This window comes from Colletotrichum spaethianum, assembly GCF_022836535.1.
Source record: "Colletotrichum spaethianum MAFF 239500 DNA, contig18, whole genome shotgun sequence".
Classification (NCBI taxonomy): Eukaryota; Fungi; Ascomycota; class Sordariomycetes; order Glomerellales; family Glomerellaceae; genus Colletotrichum; species Colletotrichum spaethianum.
In genome coordinates, this window is record NW_026054788.1 from 801,281 (window position 1) to 820,679 (window position 19,399).

At 52.4% G+C, this 19,399-nt stretch overlaps 6 protein-coding genes across 6 annotated transcripts; 2 read left to right on the forward strand and 4 right to left on the reverse strand.

Annotated features, from left to right (window-relative positions):
- Nucleotides 1–883: 883 nt before the first annotated feature.
- On the reverse strand, nt 884–1,878 carry ColSpa_07340 (cytochrome c oxidase assembly protein COX11, mitochondrial; the record flags this gene model as incomplete). The annotated part of the gene is made up of 4 exons (XM_049273552.1): nt 884–936; nt 999–1,452; nt 1,508–1,577; nt 1,646–1,878. 4 exons carry the CDS (start codon nt 1,876–1,878, stop codon nt 884–886), a joined length of 810 nt encoding a protein of 269 aa, XP_049129509.1.
- Nucleotides 1,879–2,308: 430 nt separating this feature from the next.
- ColSpa_07341 (uncharacterized protein) lies at nt 2,309–3,997 on the reverse strand (the record flags this gene model as incomplete). Its single annotated transcript, XM_049273553.1, has 3 exons — nt 2,309–3,218; nt 3,271–3,688; nt 3,742–3,997. The coding sequence occupies 3 exons, from the start codon at nt 3,995–3,997 to the stop codon at nt 2,309–2,311; spliced, it is 1,584 nt and encodes a 527-aa protein (XP_049129510.1).
- A 3,352-nt stretch (nt 3,998–7,349) lies between these two features.
- On the forward strand, nt 7,350–8,099 carry ColSpa_07342 (vesicle-associated membrane protein 714; the record flags this gene model as incomplete). Its single annotated transcript, XM_049273554.1, has 2 exons — nt 7,350–7,948; nt 8,012–8,099. The coding sequence occupies 2 exons, from the start codon at nt 7,350–7,352 to the stop codon at nt 8,097–8,099; spliced, it is 687 nt and encodes a 228-aa protein (XP_049129511.1).
- A 443-nt stretch (nt 8,100–8,542) lies between these two features.
- On the forward strand, nt 8,543–11,249 carry ColSpa_07343 (uncharacterized protein; the record flags this gene model as incomplete). Its single annotated transcript, XM_049273555.1, is given in 4 exon segments — nt 8,543–10,156; nt 10,175–10,246; nt 10,493–11,116; nt 11,178–11,249. The coding sequence occupies 4 exon segments, from the start codon at nt 8,543–8,545 to the stop codon at nt 11,247–11,249; spliced, it is 2,382 nt and encodes a 793-aa protein (XP_049129512.1).
- ColSpa_07344 (ribosomal RNA-processing protein 15) lies at nt 8,597–12,429 on the reverse strand (the record flags this gene model as incomplete). The annotated part of the gene is made up of 2 exons (XM_049273556.1): nt 8,597–12,301; nt 12,361–12,429. The coding sequence occupies 2 exons, from the start codon at nt 12,427–12,429 to the stop codon at nt 8,597–8,599; spliced, it is 3,774 nt and encodes a 1,257-aa protein (XP_049129513.1).
- A 5,387-nt stretch (nt 12,430–17,816) lies between these two features.
- On the reverse strand, nt 17,817–18,344 carry ColSpa_07345 (uncharacterized protein; the record flags this gene model as incomplete). Its single annotated transcript, XM_049273557.1, has 1 exon — nt 17,817–18,344. The coding sequence occupies one exon, from the start codon at nt 18,342–18,344 to the stop codon at nt 17,817–17,819; it is 528 nt and encodes a 175-aa protein (XP_049129514.1).
- Between the last annotated feature and the right edge of the window lie 1,055 nt (nt 18,345–19,399).

A 19,399-nucleotide genomic window follows, 5' to 3' on the forward strand; every position in this document is an offset into this window, starting at 1 on the left:
CGCCGTTCGAAAATTTTGGTGGGGAGCACGTGATTAGGTCTGGATTACCCGGCGGTTTGGCCAGGGGTCCAAGCTTCTCTTTCCGGCGCCTTTCGGAGGAGAAAAATTTCAGAAGCCGGGGATGGTCGGCCGAGACTTAAGGGTGGGTGGTGCGATAAGATAAGGGATGGGTCGAGTGCGATTTCTAAGGCCGACACACTTCTCTGAGATGCTGATATCAGATGCTTCGACTTGCTGCTTGCTATACGCAGCCAGTGTTTGAAATCACCGTCTTACATTCTATACAACAAACACTCTTTCGAACACTTCTCGTCCCATCTAACTAAGAGAAGAATCTGACTCTGAGGACGTCAGAAACATCACCTCACCGTGGCACGCTTTCACTGAGTGGACGCGGTGGTGCTCAGGAATCGTAGTTACTTGAGTACTGAGCATCTTGAATGCGCTGCCGACTTAATGAGCTGCTGGACTGCCTGTGCTCGCATTCTACATCGCTGGTATCATACATGCGTCCTTCCTTCAGATGTTCTCATGGCAACGCCCATGGCAGCCAACCCCAGCAATCGAAGTACATTACGTATGGATACATCAGCCGACGGAGTGCTAGGATCGTTGGCCATCAAGAACCGGTCTGTGTGTCTATGCGCAGCTCGACTTGTCTCCCGCCAAATGTAATGGCTTTTTGAACGCCTGGTAATATGCTCTGCCCCCCAATGGGGGTATACAACAGTAATGTAACACAAACCGAGCCTGAAGAACCAAGCTACGCAGGTTCGATGGTTTTAATATAAAGTGATCTCAGTGAAAGATGCCGGAGTGGGGAATGTGGTAAATGGCGAAGCTGAGTCTTGTCCTTGGCCAGGAGACCAAGGGCTCGTATTCCTTAGGCCATGGGCGAAGGCGCCTTGAACTTGCCATTGTCATCGTACTTGGCCTCTGTATCATATCATCAGCACTCCGTATTCCATTCCAAGGATAAAAAAGACCAAACCACTCACTGAAGAACGTGTAGTTCAACGTCACGGTCTCGATACCGCGCATGTTGACGTCGTTCACCATATCCGGATCCAAGTAGAAGAACACGGGCATGTCGACCGTCTCGCCCGCATTCAGCCGCTGCTCCTCGAAGCAAAAGCACTGGATCTTGCTGAAGTACGGCGCCACCTGGCCCGGGGTCACGCTGTAGGTCGCGACGCCGATGATGTCCGAGTCCGAGTTGTTGGTGGCCGTGTAGAAGGCCAGCGCCGTCTCGCCGGGGAGCACGCGCACCTCGCGCTGCTGCGGGGTGAACTTCCAGGGCAGAACGTCCGAGACGGACGAGTTGAAGGTGACGCGGATGCGCTTGGCTGAGGTCACAGGCACCAGGCGCGAGGCGAGACCGTCCTCGCTGTAGTCGACGTCCGGCCCGTGGGCGCGGACGGGTTGGCCGCCCCAGCCTGTCGTTTGGCAGATCTTAGATGTTTCGTTAGCCGGGGACGCTCGGAGGCCAAGGAGAAAGTAGACGGACCATCTTGTAAAGAGGCACGGAGCCGTACGACAGGGCGACCGTCCCGAGAATGACGCTGAGTGTGTAGTATCTGCGCATGCGCTTGCTTAGCCCACGGTTCCCCAACCTCCAATTGTTTTTTCTTGCATGTCTCCTTACGCTGTCGAGGCATTCCTGCGCTTATAATGCGCGTGAACCTGCTCCATCGACGGCGCACCGCCGAAGCTGGGACCGGTCTGCTTGGGTGGTGTCGTCGAGGCCGCTCGGCGAGTGGCGGGCGATCGGATGGTGCTGCGCGGCGCAGGACGGGCGGCGTGCTGGCAGAAGAAGCAGCTCCATTTCTGCGTTGATTGCGACGAAGCGCGCCACGGAAGACGGGGGAGGGCGTTCATAATTGCGGGCGGCGGTGGTGTATACGGGAGGATTTGTCGAGGAAGCTCGGTTTGTTCAATGTCATGCCATAATCTCCATTCCGGTCTTCATCGGGATTTGAGGCCTAGCTCGAGGAAAGGCACCACACCGCGAGCGCTGGCACCGAGAGGCCGGGATGGGCGGGGGTGGTTGTTCCGCCACAGGGGTTGGCTTTAGTGACTTGTAGGGGTCCAGACGCTGGGTCTTCTAGCAGGGTCTCCGCTGAAGCTCCTGGTTCTACAGGGATACTGCAGCACGGGTCAAGGACGGGAAACGGAGACTCATCCGACGTCACACTACATTGAGGAATCACAACATTGAACACTCCTGCTAAATTGTACACAGCTACTATTCGCTACTGTTCGCAGATTTCTGCTTCCACTTCCTGGTATTAACAAATGCACTATAACTCTACGCGGCTTTGGCATTCTTTAATTTCCTCGCACGGGGGTATATCGCCCTCTTGGCCACACCCACTGCCCTCTCCAGCACTCTGATGACAAACACTTGAATAAGAAGAATAATGAGTCGCACCAAGAGGTCTCCAAGACCGAGAGAAGGCTTTCTTCCACGGCTGTAGGTCGAGTCAACAAACTGGAAAGGCAGCTTGGCGTAGAGATGATCCTGAGCAGCATGCAGTCCACTGCTAAAGCCGTCCTCATGGAAGCCATACTTCGTCCAAGCACCAGCGTAACTGATGCCTCGCTTGTTTTGAATGCGAGGCAAAAGCTTTTGAGCACGAACGGCAGCGGGAGTGTAAAGGGGGTGGCGATAGGTGAAGGAGCCTTGGATCGTGTCTGGGTTCGGCTGATGCAGCGGGTTCATCGTGACGAGGACGTCGCCAAACGTCTCGCGAGGGATGTGCTGGAGAATGTTCATGTTGTAGGTAAGTGAGACTTGGTCGATGTTCTGCTTGCCGGTCGAAGGTGAGGAAAGGGTAAGATAGTTCCAGCTGGACCAAGCCTTCTCGGAGGCCGGCATCAGCGAGAGATCAGAGTGGAGGACGACCGAGTTCTCAGAGGTCTTGAATGCAGAGAGGATATCCTTCTCTTCGCGCGTGGCCGAGCCTTCAATGATCTTGAGAGCCTGGTCTCCGTGTGTCGCCAGGATGACATGGTCGTAGACATCGGACTTGCCGTTGTGAGTGTGCACTCGCACCCTACCGTCCTCCTCACTCGTAACCTGAGTAACTTGCGTGTTGAGGAAAAGGTGATTAGAAGGAAAGCCGCTCATTACAGCGTCGATGTACGACTTGCCGCACTTCTTCAGAGTAAGCCACTGAGGCCTCGTAGAAACCGTCGACAGGAGATGGTGATTCCACCTGGTCCAAGTTAGTGTTGAATCCCACTTGCAAGCAGCAGATGGGCACTTACATGAAACGGACTAGGGTGACGGCCGGAAAGTCCAAGGTGCACTTGTCCGGGCTCGTGCTCCATACGGCGGCAGTCATGGGAATCAGATAATCGTCCCTGAAGGCATCTGAATAGCCTTCTCGTTCGAGATACTCGCCGATCGTCTCCTCCTTCTTAGCTCCTTTACTGTCGCCGTTCATCGCGGCAGCATCGTTCTCGTCGTCAGCCATCAACAGGTCCAAAGCGAACTGGTTAAAGCGGATGATGTCGAAGATCATGCGCCACATACGGGGCGAGAAGATGTTTTTTCTCTGGGCGAAGACAGCATCCAAACTGGTGCCAGCCCACTCGAACAAGCCATGATCCCGGGTTACACCGAACGTCATCTCCGTCGGTACTGTATCCACCTTGACCCTCTTGAGGAAGTTGATGAAGTTTGCTAGAAACCATGTGAGTGCGACTCTGATGTGGGGTCATCGAGGCTAGACTCACGATATGTCGCCGTGTTGAGGACGATGAAGCCGGTGTCTACACTGGTCTCGTATTTTCCATTCTTCCACGTCACGGTGTTGGTGTGTCCGCCGAGCCTCGTCGAGGCCTCGTACATGTAGACGTCATGGTAACTTCGGTTCAGCGCCCAGAGAGCAGCGATGCCTGCGCATCCACTGCCGACGACGGCAACCTTCTTCCTAAACTTGGAGTCAATGGGGGAACCCACGGATTCCAGCGAGGGTGGTCTACGGGGCATTATTGAAGCAAGGAGATGGTGAGAGAAAGGAGATGCGGTTCTGGGAAAGCCTCGTCTGTACGTCGCGCGCGCGCGGAGGGGTGCAATGCTGCAGTCGCATATATAGAGCGGCAGCGGGAAGAATCAGGGAGGCCGGCAGTGGCTTGTGTCTTGAAGTGACGGCAAGGAGGGGTGGTTCAGGTGCAAGTTCAGGTGCAAGCCACGGACGACGATTTGGGGAAGAAGGGCAATGGTTCGCACATGCCGCAGCAGCCAAGCTGCCCCCAACTGCACTTAGACACCCTGCCCCGAGTTTTAGAGGCAGGGCCAAAGTATCAAGTTTGCGGAGGCGACGTCGAATAGTGACATGGCAGCACCGTCAGATTATGGACCAGAGCGCCTAGCGCTGCACCTTGCAGGTAGCGGGCAGGTTCGAGAGAGGGAGCAGTAACGGATACATGTGCAACACTGCAGCCGGGTGTTCTTGAGTAGGTACGTGTGCGGAGGGAGAGCAGCGGCGGTCGTGGGCAAGGTAGCGAGCAAGTGAATGAAAGTAAGAACGAAGCCTAATGAGACAGTGGATGCGAAAAACAAACTTACAGCGGCTGGCCTGGAGGCATCTTGGCCTCTGTCTTCGAGTATGCGAGTAGTCCCGGATAGGAAGCTTCAAAGCCAGAAGTGATCGACACGTGGCTATCGGCAGTGAGGACTGGGGAAGGCACGACAGTCTCCGGTCTTTTTTTTGGGATAAGTTCTGCAGCGGTGACAGGATCACGGGTGGGACAGAGGTGTGCTGGTCGAGAGGAGTTCGGCAGGTGTTCGGCCAGCGGATCACGATGCGATGAAACGAAACTCAGCTCAGCTCTCTTCCGGACTTCCCACGCGCCATGACGCTTGCAATGACCAACCCCTGCACCCCAACAGCTCTGGCGTTTCCTGACTGCCCCCAGCTCCCAACCCCCCACTCCTTGTCGTGGGTCCCGCCCGATGGCTCACGATCCGAGCGCCACAGTGGCTGCTGGCCGGTCAAGATTTTGGTTGAGTAGGAGGCCGGGAAAGGTCACAACGACGTCTGTTCAGCTTCACTGTGGCGACGGCAATATTTTTCAGTCTGATTTCTCGGTGGATAAACAGTGGAGTGGATGAACCAAGGCCAGGAGTAGAGCATGGCACCACGACGATCAACGAGGAAGTGAGGCCACCGAGAAACCTGAAAATGGGTTCAGATGTTGCGCAGAGTGGAAAACAGTGAGCAGCTCTTCTTCACACATTCTAATCAGACTCGGCATACATTTAGGCATAATACCAGCAACTACAGCGACATGGTGGTTTCCACATCACATGTCTTCAACGTCCAGATAATACTGCACCGTGCTCTTATGCTAAACCATCAACTTGAGGAAAGTACTTCTTCCTCACTACCAGAGACCAGCTCCAGAAAGCAATGAAAAAGAAAAAGCCTGTCAGACGTCCATCGACACCCACCCCGACCGTGCGCCCGAAGGCAAGACCACGAACGGGGACGAGATCATCACCGCCCTCTATACAGCAAAAGACAAAGTCCATATGCCGCCTTCCTGACGGAAGGTGCGAGGGCAACCAGAGTTCTTCACTCTAGGGTGTCGAGGATATCACTCATCAACCAGGGTGGGATCTGTGGCTCCTTTAGGGAACCAAGAGAGGGTCGAATACTATAGAAATGATTCTCTGAAGTATTGTCGACATGAAGAAAAAAGAAGAAGAAAATCCTAAGATGCGCGGTGGGAGGGCGCCATTATATAGATTTTCGGCCAGGCGGGCAGCGGTGCACGGACCATGGGTCTGCTGGGTGGGTTTTCGTGGGCTTTCTGCCTGGGGTGGGCCGCGCCTGGGTGAAAATTTCGAACAATGGCTGGTCGCCGCCTGAGTGGACGGCCTTTTTGCCGGTTTTTCGACGAGGGAAGGGTCTGATGTGAAAACTTCTCTCTGCAAACCATTCTTTGCGCTCACTGGCGGTGATAACAGAGATTTCTCGGAGTACATTTATGGAAAAAAATCCTCTACTTCGCATTTTCAACGGCTGCGGATCATCCCGTACAAAACCAACGCCGGACAGCGCATCTGATGGATGGCTCTTACGGCGTTGTTGAATCCTTCGGAGTTCACACGCCAACACGTGCTAAATTGACCCGACGCGTAGCCGAACGCGTGTGAGGACGACGCAACGGCCATGGGATGATCACGAAGACTCTGCTGCCTGGGTCTTTGGACGTCCCTGGTATGGGCGAAATCATGTGTCTCTGGTATCGATTGATTGATGAGAATGAAATCTTCAACAGACCATTGAATGACGACTCTTTACTGCCTATCATGTTTAGGCTCCTGGCTTCGACCGGGAGTCTTGACATACACTCCAAGCACGTTTCAGCGGGCCATGGTTGGTTCGAATCCAGGCAGCCTTAAGGAGGCCAGCACCGGCTTACGAAGACTATGTGAACATGTCCGTCCATCATGCTTTATCTGGGCAAGAGACACCCAGGCAGGCAGGATTGCTTTTCTACATGCAGGGCTTATGTCAAGCAAGTTTGTGCAGGCGCCATGAGGGCGGCCTGGGGCACAAGTCACAACATGCCTTTCAGGGCGAAAATATGTCGTACACTCAACGGGATCGGAAAACGGTGGTTCGAGTTTCCAATTCTTAAAAGCGCCGTGACGTTTATTCAACGCCATCAGTCTGCCCAGCTTAAAGTTCAACTCTGCGTCCAAGTGGAAGGAGACACCGAAGTGTCTCCCTCCCTGGCGACGCAGAGCCGGTTTTCTTCTAGAGCCGGGGTAAATAATCAACTTGAGGGGAAAAAAAAGAAGAAGGAAACGAAGTTTTTGCGCAGAGCGGCTTCTCATAAAAAGGCCGGCGGCGAGACGCGGGCTGCAGGCGCTAGGACCATAAAAGTCACGTGCACTGCCACCAGAGTGTCCGTCCGGACGTGTCTGGACCTGAGGAGTTTCCCACTCGGGTCCCAGTGGCTGGAGCCTGACGCCAGGCACCTTGCTGGTATCCGATTGGTGCACCAGCCACTCGGGAGCATGATGTCGCCAAGGCCGGCCCTGACTTACGCAGACGACATGCGACCAAGCACCATCCAGCACTACGACGAAGCCGAACCCGCCGCATCCAGACCGTTTTCGGATTTCCCACCTTTACGACCTACAACTACCAACGAACCCGTATTGACGACCATCGATCACGATAATCCACGAACGAAGTACGGATTCCCTTTTGACTCAACGAACGATCTGAAAAGGAGGCCGCTTCACCTTCTCAATCATCCCCGTATCGCCCCTGGAAGGCGAAGCCACGCATATCCCTCTTACGCTAACCTACCGAACCGCCACCATGTCCAACCCTCTCGACACCGAGCCTGGCTCCGAGCGCTTCAGCGACTACGAAGCGGAGCTGAAGCTTGTTCAGGCCGACCTCGTTCAGAAGCTCGACCAGATCCCCGAACTGTCAGGCGAGCCGCGCAAGGCCGCCCTCTCGTCCGCCGAGCGTGCCCTCGAGGAGGCCGACGAGCTGCTCGCCCAGATGCGCCTCGAAAAGGCAAACATCCCCACCACCCTGCGCTCCAAGATCAACGCCCGCTTCCGCAACCACGAGTCCGACGTTGACGGCCACAAGCGCAAGCTTCGCTCCCTCGCCGACGACCGCGCCGCCCTCTTCGGCGCTCGCTACACCGACAACCCCTCGGGCAGCGGCCAGGACGTCCAGCTCGAGCAGCGCCAGCAGCTGCTCTCGGGCACCGACCGCCTCGACAGGTCCACGCAGCGGTTGAAGGCCAGCCAGGCGCTCGCCAACGAGACGGAGGGCATCGGTGCAAGCATTCTTGGCGATTTGCACACACAGCGCGAGACCATCCAGCACACCCACGACCGTCTGCTTGAAAGCGAGGGATACGTGGACCGTAGCGTCAAGACGTTGCGGGGGATGGCACGTAGGTAAATATCGTCCCTTATACCCCGTTAGACTATGGGGGCCGACAAAGGCTAACATCATGCAAGGATGGCTACCAATCGGGTGATCACCATCTCCATCATCACCATTCTCGTTCTCCTCATCATCGCCGTCATTTACAGCAAGTTCAGATAAAGATCACGCAGCAAGTACCAGTAGCAAACAGAAGCCCGTCGAGAGTGCGGCTTCCGGAGTTTCGGGTTGTTTAAGGATTCCATTACGATGTGCTTTTTTTCTCTTTTTCTCTTTTCCACTGGAGAGGAGCTGCAAAGCAAGTGGTTGGTTGTGTCTTTCATGCAGAGAGAGAGGGGGGCTCGGCGTGCAATGTTCAATAATGAAGAAGGAAAAGCCCCTGGTCTGGGTTTGAAGCAGGCCGAGAGTCGAAACAGGGGCGTGTTTAACCAACAACCGCCATGACACTAGACAATGACAGGTTGCTGCCTCTGTGCATATACGTATTCCAGTCAATCGTTGTAAATACCAATTTCGTTTTTTTCTCTATTGACCGTACCCGACAAGACGCCGACATTTTTGAGACCCTTTCCCTTTCAACTCGGGGTCGCTTTTAACCTCATTGAATGGGTATAATCACACTAAATATCACCAAAACCCTCAAAACATCCGACGACGTCTCATCTACGTCCACCACCCCTCCGACCCTTGTTGACACCTCCGCTCGACGTGGGTCCTCCCCGTCTTCGGTCCTCGCCGAGGCCCTTGCGGCCGGCGGCAATACCACCCTTGCCGCCGCGTCCGCCACGACCGCCACGGCCGCCACGATCGCCACCGCGACCACCACGGTCCTGACCACCACGTCCGCCGCGGAAAGGCCTGCCGCCGCCCCGGCTCTTGTCAACCTGAGCCTTGACGACCGCAGCTTCGCCATCGTCCAAGTCCTCCATTTCTTCATCGTCCTGTCCACGCTTGTTGCTGAACTTGAGCTTGCCGCGGAGACCCCTCTTGGCGACGTCCTTGCCCTTGAGCGCGGCGACGTAAGCGTTGACGCCGGAGCCGTCGTTCTCGGCGCCGTCGACCTCCATCGCCTCGTCGTCCTTGCCGAGGATCAGCTTGCCGTCAAGATCGGTGCGGGCCTTGGTCTTGGTGGGCTTGCGCATCTTGACGGGCTTGGTGGACGAGATGTTGGCCAGGGCGTTGCGGTCGAGCAGATCAAGCGGCTCATCCTCGTCTTCGACGATATACGTGTTACCGCCCTTCCGGTTGGCGCGCTTGCCCTTGGGGCCTGCGGCCGCGCCCTCGTCGTCGGACTCGTCGTCGGAGCCTTCCGAGTCGCTGCTGTAGAGAGCCTGGTCCAGCTCGTTGTCGAACTTGCGTCCCTGGCGGCCATCCTCTTCGTCACTCTCCTCGCCAGCCTGCTTGGCGGCGTCCTTCTTCTTCTTACTGCGCTCCTTGGTCTTGCGGATGTTGACGATGAGCTTCCTGTCGCTTTCAGGACAGTTCTGGTTGATGAGGTCGAAACCGAACTTGCGTACCATGCGCTCCAGGATATGCCTGACCTTGCTCTTGAAGTGGCCCTTGTGCTCGTGGCTCCAGATGATGAGGTTGGGAACAAGAGACGACAGGCGAGGGATCACGAGTTCCGAGGGAAGACTGACGACGCAGATCTTGACGAAACCCAAGACACTCTTGACGATCTCGCGGTTGTTGGAGGTCAGGAAGAGATCCATGGTTTGGACAAGGTCGGCAAGAGTCTGTGTGCTCAGGGACCTTCTGAACTCGTAAAGCACACGGCTGAGGGCGGTGATGGACGCAGAGATCATGTGGGGGGTGCTACCAACAAGACCAGCGCTGACCATGGTGAGGAACTCCTCCAGGTTGGCCTTGCCGGCGGGCGCGTCCGCAGGCATGTGAGGGACCTTGGTGTTGTCAATGGGAGCGCCGTTCGCAGCCTCCATGCGGTGACCAATCTGAACAAGAAGATCGTAAGCAGCCTCTCTGGCGCGCTCGTTGTTCTCCTTGCAGCAAATGACGACCTCGCTAAGGATGGACGGGACGAAGTGGAGAGAGGTGTCGGGGATATAAGGGAGGAGGGCAGACAGGGCGCCCAGACGCTCTCTACGAGCAGGAGCCGACACCTTCTCAGCACTCGTCAGGAACATTTGCTGCAGCTCGTCGCTGCGTGCTTCGAGTGCCAGTTTGCCGGTTTCGGACTCGGCAAGACGAGGGACCAACTTGTAAGCCTTCTTTTGCAGCTGCGGCTCATTCTCTTTGAAGATGATGACAGTAGCGATCTCGAACAGGGCCGTGTAGCTCTCGCGGGGCAGGTAAACGGCAATGGTGATGATTAGATCCATCAGGGTGTTGCTTGTTGAGGGCATCGCACCCTGCTTTTGCTGTTGCTTGGGCTTCTCCTGGTCGGCAGTCTGCTGCAGTTCCGCTGCAAGCATCTTGCTAACCCGGTCGAAGGTGTCGATAAGCTCCTTTTCGGGGGTGACGCTGAGGAAGGCGTTGATAGTGAGGAGGATGGGACCTCTTGATTGAGGCAGAGTCTGGGTGTAAACGTTGAACAGAACAGCAAGCATATTGCCAGCGAAGCTGCCCAGGTGCTCCAGGTTCTTCTTCGCAGTAGCTCTGGAGACACGGCTTTGGAGCACCAGGTCCTCCTCGCTGTCATCCTCAATGGTAGCAATGGCCTGATTGGACTCGATGAGGATCTTGAGCGCTCGGCAAACCTCAAGACGCAACTCGACTTGCTTGTACAGAATGTTTGCGAGAAGCTCAGCGAAGGACTGGTCAAACGCCTCTGTTACATCAAGCGGGAGATCGCAGTAGCCAGGCAGGGTTGCCCAAATTTGCTGCACAAGAGTCTCAAAGATCTTGACTTCCATAGTCTTCTCCGCCTTGCCGTGGTCCAGCACCCGTTGGAACATGAGTTCACTGAGGGGCACCATCTCTTGGCGGAAATGAGCAAGGTTGGTGTTGCTAAGGTAGTCGCGGAGGATGGGGAACATCCACGCGCGACCCTGCTGACCCTTGGCGGGCTTAGCGATGTTCAGAGGCAGTATGGAGAGAACAGCCTCGGGACCCATGGCGCGGATGGCCTTTCCAATGACTTCGTCAGCCTCCTTCTTGCCCTGGAACGAGTCACTACCACGGAGCTCTCCGACGGCCTTGGTGATGTTGAGCATCATCGGGTATGCTCGCCACCTCAGGGAATCGAACATGGCTCCAAAAACGTTGAAACTCTCCATCCAGGCCTGCTGGTACTTGACGCTGAGCAAAGATTCGGCAATCTTGGCGATCTTGTCCAGTGTCTTCTCGTCGTAGATGGACGGCTCAAGAATAACCTGCTTAGGAATGCAGTTCGCCATGAAAGAAACCAAACATTCAGAGGCGGAAATTCGGATGTTGTGTGCGGGCGACTCCAGGTACTGAGCGACCATGGAAAAGATCTCAGGCAGGTTCTGGAAAACGTCCTCGGGCTCGATTTGTGCGGAAACGTCGTATCCTCTTGAGAGAATTGCCAGCCATGGGGGGATCAGCTGTGTGTCGTTCGCGGCGGGCCGCAGCTCGGAAATGATTTCCATAAGTCGTGGGAGCTTGGCAGAAGCGACCTCGTCGGCCATACCCTCAAAAATCATTTCAAAAATCTCAAAGGTGGCCATCGTCATGTACTCGTTGCCTGATCTCGAAATTCCGAGCAGCAACTCACACAAAGACTCAATCTTCTTGCTAGGCCAGCCTCCACTAGCAGATGCAATGGTCTTGATCAGCTGAAGGGCATGAATCAGAGCTGGATCGTGTGCAGACTCGGCTCCCTTCTGCTTTCTCGCCTGCGCAGCCTTTCCGGCGATATCCTCGAGGTTGGCGAGAGCGGTATGGGCGCACATGTCGGCAGCGGGATGGTCGAGCGAGGGACTCGGAGGAGGGTTCCTGAGGACATTTCGCAGCGCTTCTTGCGCCCTCTTTCGGATCTTCGGGCGGTGCTCGAGGGAGAGGTTCAGGAGACCGGCGACGGCTCTGCGGGGACCGATCTGGGTCACGCCGAGTTCCCAGGCGCCCGAGTCTTGTGCGAGGAGTAGGGACTCGAGACAGCCAATAGACGACCGCAAAAGGAGTGCTTCGGCATCTTGCTGGAGAAGCACGGGGGCGAGCGACGTGAGAATTTGGGTGAACTTGGCGCGGAGGAGAGGTTGAGGCGCAAACGGAGTGACGATGTCGAGAAGATAAACAACTGAGGTCGTTGTGTCGGAGCTAACGTTGCCGCTCTCGACAGCCTGGGTGAGGAGGCCAAGAAGCGCGGCGAAGTAGCCGGTCGGGGTGGGTTGGGCGTTCTGCTCCTTCAACGTTGTGTCGACCGCCTCGAGGACTACCGCCGTCTACCGACTGTATTAGCAATGCTCCCAGACGATGAATCGGCAAAAATAAAGAGACTCACCCTCTTCTGGCTCTGAAGACCCGGAGAGCGGATCTTGTCCAGCTTCTCGGCAAGAGTTGGAGTCGACATAGTGCTTGTCGTATTCCAATCCGTCGGGATCAACTTTGGGAGACGATGGAAGCCGGTGTAGTCGAGATCCCCGTCTGTGCAAACATTTTCGGTCGCAAAAAAATCCTTATCGAACACCCCGCCCCCGATAAGGGTCCGCTTTAACAAGGGTCTATGTAATGTACTGTGCAGAAATCCGATTCAGCCTGGCATTCCAGAGTTTCTCGCACGGTCTTTTAACGGTGGGCTGGGACCCTCTTGCCTAGGTAGTAAAGCGCCGTTCCAGTGGCTGAGAAGTACCTAAACACCTACGCCTCTTCCGCAACAGACATATGCAAAGTCTCAGATACAGGCTTACTGAACGAAAATACAGACCATATCGTAGACAGTGTAGCATGGTTTGAGTTGCACATCTCGCTCCTGATGACCTAGTCGCCTACAGTTTGTGTGAGACTGCTCGCGTTTGGCCCAATCACACCCTTGATGAACCCCCATTCTAGGGGTGCTTCTTATCCCAATGACTGCCAATAAATTACTTAGCATCCAAGGCAACTTTTAATAGGCAGCCAACTGAAACCATGTCCAGTAACTCTCTCCAATCGGAAACCTATGTTTACGAGTATCAGAGAAAAGAGGCCCAATAATAGTGTTCATCCTTCCTTCTCTCGTATCCACTCTCAGTATCAAGTGGTTCTGTCTATGTCATCCAACTGAAGGCATGCATCTTGGGTTTGCTCAAGCTGTCTCGTGGCATTGAACTGAACATGCACCAGAATGTGTAAAAATCAATTTGTCTATGCGCTGCTCAGCTGCAAATGCAACAAACAGCACAGGCATTTCATTTTGTTGAGTATCGCCTTTCTTTTGTTGGCTCGAAATGGTAAACAACGTCCTCGATAAAGAGCAAGTTCCACACGGTTACCTACGCTTGGAGTTGAATAATAGAACTTTGGATACTTCCGCTAATAAGTCGACTCAACGTCTGAAAATCGCACAGAGTCTGACATGAACTAAACCAGTTATCTCGGGGCTCAGTAAGCCAATTCTTGTTCAGTTACTGTCAGATAATATAGACGGCACAGTGGCGTATCTGGCACATGTGCTCTCTTTGGGCAGAACCTTGAGAGCCGACTCAACAGCAGTGACTTATACTCTCCGCTAGTTGTGTGTCAAAGGAAGAATCTATACGACTTGTTAGTGAAAAGGCTTCCGCAACTCGGCGAGGCGGACTTTTCACAACCGGAGATAGGCCATGTTACCCGGTCTTATTTGGTGTTGCCCCACAACCATAAAGTCAATTGTGATTTTCAACAGCTTTGGCCCGTAATTTCAATATAACTAATGCATTCGGATAGTCATAAACCAGAGGTCATGCTGCGGATGACTCGCGGATACGTCTGGTACTTGTGCCCCACCTCTTGCGTTCTTTCTAACTCCCAGTGTGGCCGTGAAAGTCCGACGGAACCGACGTTGTTCTACTATATTAAGTACCAATTCAGCCATGGTGAAAATGCGCTACTCCTCCCTCGTCTACTTTTGCTCCTATCAGAACAGTTTTCTTCTCGCTCTTTCCAACAATGCGTTTCTCGGCCATTGTAAGCGTTGTCGCGTTTGCTGCTGGCTTGACTTTGGCCTCGCCGGTGTCGAAACTTGGTCCGTCTATCGTGGAACGACAGAATTGGCAATCTTGCCCTACAGAGGGCGAGCAATGCACCAACATTATTGGAGGAATTGGCGGTTGTGAATGTGGCCTCAACCTTGACCCTCGATACGAATGTGTCTGCGTCTAGTAGGATCTACCTTATTTTCCTCATAGCCCAAGACAGGTTCCCTAGAATCATGGCTAATGGTGAATCAAGGACGACGTCAACTATAATCGCATCTATTGGCGTTCAGCCTTTTGTCTATTGAGCCACCATAGGCGGATGCTTTCTCCATCTGTCGTACAGAATACATGCCTTCTATGCAACGACGAAGTGTCCAGGGTACAACTGTGAAGCCATTGGATCATCAATACATTGTCAAGATTAAGAACAGTTACATTTCTTCTAGTACAGATTGATTATTGAATTGTGACAAGAAATGGGTGCCATACAAGCGCGCAAAGTAGGTATCCAATCTCGATCTGCACCAGTATACGCCTCAGGTGCAGCTGGATCACCCGCCGCCTTAGGTAGCGCCTCAAATAATCTACAGTAATATCTCTTAACAACAGCTTAGCCTATCCAACGTGGCTAGACCGCATACATCTGCAGTCGCAATGAAGCTACTCTAGACTAGCTTAGTTTCACTATCTATTCTCTCTTGCCCCTTTCCCTTTTCCACTATCTTGTCATTCCAATCTCACATCTCACTGTTCCCGTCCCACATATCCTAAAACTTATCTCACGGCGCCAACAAACTATCATGTTTGAATAGGTGTGCTTGAAACTGACTGCTCATCCTCTTTTCCCAATCGTTCCAACCGTTTTGGCTTCTGAAAATGTGCACGAGTTGAGAAAGCAACTTGTCTTTTTAACCAAATGCTTGAAAACCCGGGTCTTCTCTTAGCAACTCATTCGCTGCAGCTATTTGCTTGTGACTGCAGGCAAAATGAAGTGCTGCTTGTCCGTTGTGGACAACCCCATTCACATCCACGCCCTTATTGAGTAGCGATCTTAGCAAGATGACCATTTTTGAGCGGATAGCGATGCGAAGAACCTTTGCAAGGCTACCAGTCGCAAAACATGCGCTAGGCACTCTGTCAAGGAGAAGACCTGCAAGAGCATCCTGTCTCAAATTAACTGCCCAAGCAAAGGCATCATTGATACACTTTTGACTAAGACGCACGATTGGCGTCGAAGTAGTGGCAATGTAATGCGTTTCCGAAGTATCCGCCATTCTTGGGATTGGTGACTTCCTTCTGGCGTCAGGATCGTCGTCTAAGGGTTCTGTTGATCCACTTTCGAGGATGGAATCTCTACCAAAGGTACCGGAACGACCAAGTATGAGCCTCACCAGACCTATGTTACTTGATCCTGAGTCTGGGGTGTCTCGGTTTGTAAAAATGGCCCAGTGTAGTGGGGATTTGCCATTCTTATCTGGTAGACCAGCGTTTGCGCCTGCGTCAAGCAAGAGTTCTGCTGCCTCAAGATACCCCATCTCTGCAGCCAGCGATAGCGGTGTTCGCCCGATCTCATCAGGGTCGTTGACAAAGGCAGCCTTACGCCTGTCGACTTGTTTTGCATGAGGCTCTAGCATGTTGCTGCTCTGTTCTCCTCTAGTGTTGTACTGCAACAGGGTTCTGACTGCATAAAGGTTGCGATTCCTAACCGCTATCATGACTGGATTTTTATATTTTTCGAGATTAATTAGTGCAGAAATCGCAAAATCTAGTGCTGTTTTTATTAGAAGAGAGTACCCATTCTCTACAAAAAGGTAGAGAAGGCTGCCTGTCGGTTTTGTTGGGTATATTGAACGTCCGAAAAGGTTATGAAGGCGAACCCATATTTTAGTTTGGAAGAGTTCCTGCAAGAATTGGCCCTGGAGTAGTTCTTTTGCTGCTACCTCAGAGTGATATAAGAGTTTGTTGGTCGCATACTCCATCAACGGGAACTTTGTGATCACCTCTTCCTGTAGGCTTCTGGTCGAATTCCAAGGTAAGTCCAAAAGGAAGTTGTTTTCGGCGACATAGGGTGATGTGTCGAGTTTTATGTAGTTGTAACAACAGTCTCTGAGTCGCTCATGGCTTCTTGCTTCGAAATTGTCTCCTAATTCAGGCCAAATAAATTTCAGCCCGTCATTCTTGAGCAAAAAGTCCCGAACTGATTCGTGAATAAACTGCACCCGCGTATCCTGAGACTCAGTCGATATCTCAGCAAGACCCTTGGAAGAGCTGATAACAAACTTCTCCATAGAATCCTCTTTGATGTTGATGGGATTCCATTCGCTAAGACTTTTAGGGTCGAGTCCGGCGACTAAGGCGAAGTAGTACTCCTCACGTCGCAAGGGCCTTTCGCCGAAGGCTAGCCACTGAATACAGAGGAGCAAGTCGTCCATGTTTTCCTCGTCCCGAGTCAACATATCCTTGAATAAGTCGCTCAGTTTAGAGGGTATCGTCTCCAACCTTGCTTTCACTGCGAATATACGACCTTGCCGAAACTCTTTGTTCAAAATCTCGACAACCAGCACTACCCACATGAACACTCCGGATGATCTCGATAAAAGTTCTGCTGGGATTTCCTAGCTTTGGTTTGAGGTTCCAATCTTGAGTTTCCCTTGAATATACAACTTCATGTCTCTGGTGTGACCCATCTGATCTTCTAAAGTCAGCCTCTGGCAGTACGGGATATCCAAATAGGGATAATGGCGGCTCGAAAAGCATATGTAGAGCTTAATGTTGTTTTGAACAGAACACTGTCCCACGTCTGTGAAGAACTCCAGCATCTCCCTAACCTGATCGTCATCACACTCGTCAAGAGCGTCAATGAAGCAGATAACTTGGTGCTGGCCGAGTTTTGCAATTTCTCTGCTAAAGAAGCCTTGGAAAAACGATACTTTTGACTGATAACTCATGCTTGAGATGCTCTGAGCAGAATACGCTGCTGTATCGTCGACCAACTCCCGCAACTTCGGCACCTCTGCCAGAAGCTGAAGTATAAGTGACCTATACATTCCTTCGATGGACTTCTCGAGGTTTCTGCCCCTGGCATTGAAGAAGTAGGAGATGACAGCTACGTGAGGAGCAGCAGCAATCCGGGCGCGACTGAAGGCGAACTTCATGATAGTTGATTTACCAGCTCCAGGCTTGCCACTTATCCACAAGAAGCCATGGTGCTCTTTTACTTTCTCTGCGTCTAGCCATATCTTGTAGTCGATATTTTCAAGGAACCATTCGCAAGTTCGGATGTGAGCTTCCTTGATGTTCGCGTATCTGTTATCGATGTGATCGAAATTCAAAGAACTCGTAAAGCTCTCTAACCTCTCTAACTTCTTTTGGGCTATTTGCGATTAGTTCAGCCAGAGACAACTCGTAACAAAACAAAGCAAACATACCGTCACTAAGCGAGCCATCGCTCTTGTGAGATTCGTGATGGTCGTTTGGTGGTGTCAGACAGAGAAGTTCTTTGGCGTAAGCCGCTGCAGTTGTAGCGGCATACTTCTGCCATCGTTTGGTCTTGTGGGAGTCTGAGTAGTCACAAATACCGCGAACAACCAAGCATGGAAAGTTGTCCATCAACCCAGCTGCTTCCATCTCGAAGCACAATACACCAAGTTCCTTAGCAATGCTATCTCTGGTTCGACCACACTTCATTACTTTATCTCCAGAGGCGATAGTACCATAGTGAATATGTGGAGACTGATCAGGTCGTGGGCTTCGTTTAACTATCTTCGACGAGTCACAATTGTCGCAGTCGGCCCCAATATGCTTATATGTGGGCTTTGAACAATCGATCGTAATCAACATAACTATAGAAGTATTGCGTTATGGATGGATAGCGATGTTCCATGTCAGCCAGTATGGAGGGAATTCGACTGGGCTGGATTTCGTGCTCGGTACGTAGGCGGGAGACCGCTGCCAGTAGAGATGGCGGAGGTTTGCTTAAGGACCCTGTCCGTTCAAACTTGCCGTTATGCATGGTTTTGCCGAAATCGTATTTCACAACACCTGGAGAAGTCGCCACAGGGTTGCTGACTACAATATCCCCTAGTCGGATGTCAACCTCGCGGCCATCGCCCGGAACACCGCCACCGATGCCAACCATCAGTCTGATTTGGATGAAGGGGAAGCTCCAGTGCATGTTGTTTGCCACAACTGCTGCACTAATTGTTCCATACTGCCCCGATGGCAAGCATGCGATAACAACATTGTGAGGTCCAATATCACCGTATGTATAGACGTTACTGTCGTTTGGACTCATGGGGAGAGGCTTGTGGATGTTGTCGAGCATAGTCATTGCGGCTGCCATTTCGAGCGGAAGAGCACACACTCAAGCAACGGTGTAGTCTTCATGCGATAGTTTTATCAACGGTTGAGGTTCCATGACACCGGTCGGCGTGTTGGTTGAGTAATTCAACTTTGCCAGCTTCTCCCGCATCGATGGTGCGTGCGTCAAATCGCCGCCATCATTGACGTATGGCCTTTTTCTTTTCGGTTGGAGGGTTTTCACCACAGCCCGTTGCGAGATCGCCTCGACATTTTTAGTCTGATCATTGTGACCCGTCATCTTCAATCCAGCTGAGAGCGGGTTGAAATCTTGCGGCCGCTGGTATTGTTGACGAAAGATGTGTCTTCTAGTCTTGTTGATGAATGAGGAATATAGTACAGTGATGCAGTCAAGAGGTATTTGGTTGACGCTACAATGCCGAGGTTTAGATGATTGTTGATGATGATGTGAAGTCCGGCGACGCGAGCTGAAGGGGGCCGATTCTGCTAGTCAGGCTTTACCAAACACTTTACCCGCCCAACACTATCTCTTCAGGCTGAGCTAATAATCTCACCTGCATGAACACAGCCTCAAAACCTCTTTAACACAACTTTTTTACGCCCCGAATCATATTGATTACTAACGTAGCATTTGATTAACTGTCCAATGATCTAAAGCGTGTGATCATACGACTGTTTGATGTGGCTTCCTGAAGCCCTCCTTTCATCTTGAAATGATTGTGCGGTAACTACACCACTCCACTTCCTCCGCAGGTTCCAAAACATCATCACCACTTTCTAACAACTTCAAACTATTACAACATTTTCTATTCTTCATCAAACAACACGAACGTTCCAAGATACACTATTTATTACAATATAAAGCAATACATCAGAAACAGCTCTCTCACTCGGCGCTTATTTTTGTCGCAGAGTGTTTGATTGTCGTTCACTGGCTCTACCTTAAAAAATGGAAAAGGAAAAAGATGCCATTTTGGCAGGTGAGAAGGAAGACACCCAGAAGAACGGGAACGGGGACTGTGATCCAAGCTTCCAGTGTCGCCTCTGAGAAAAGATTCAATGATC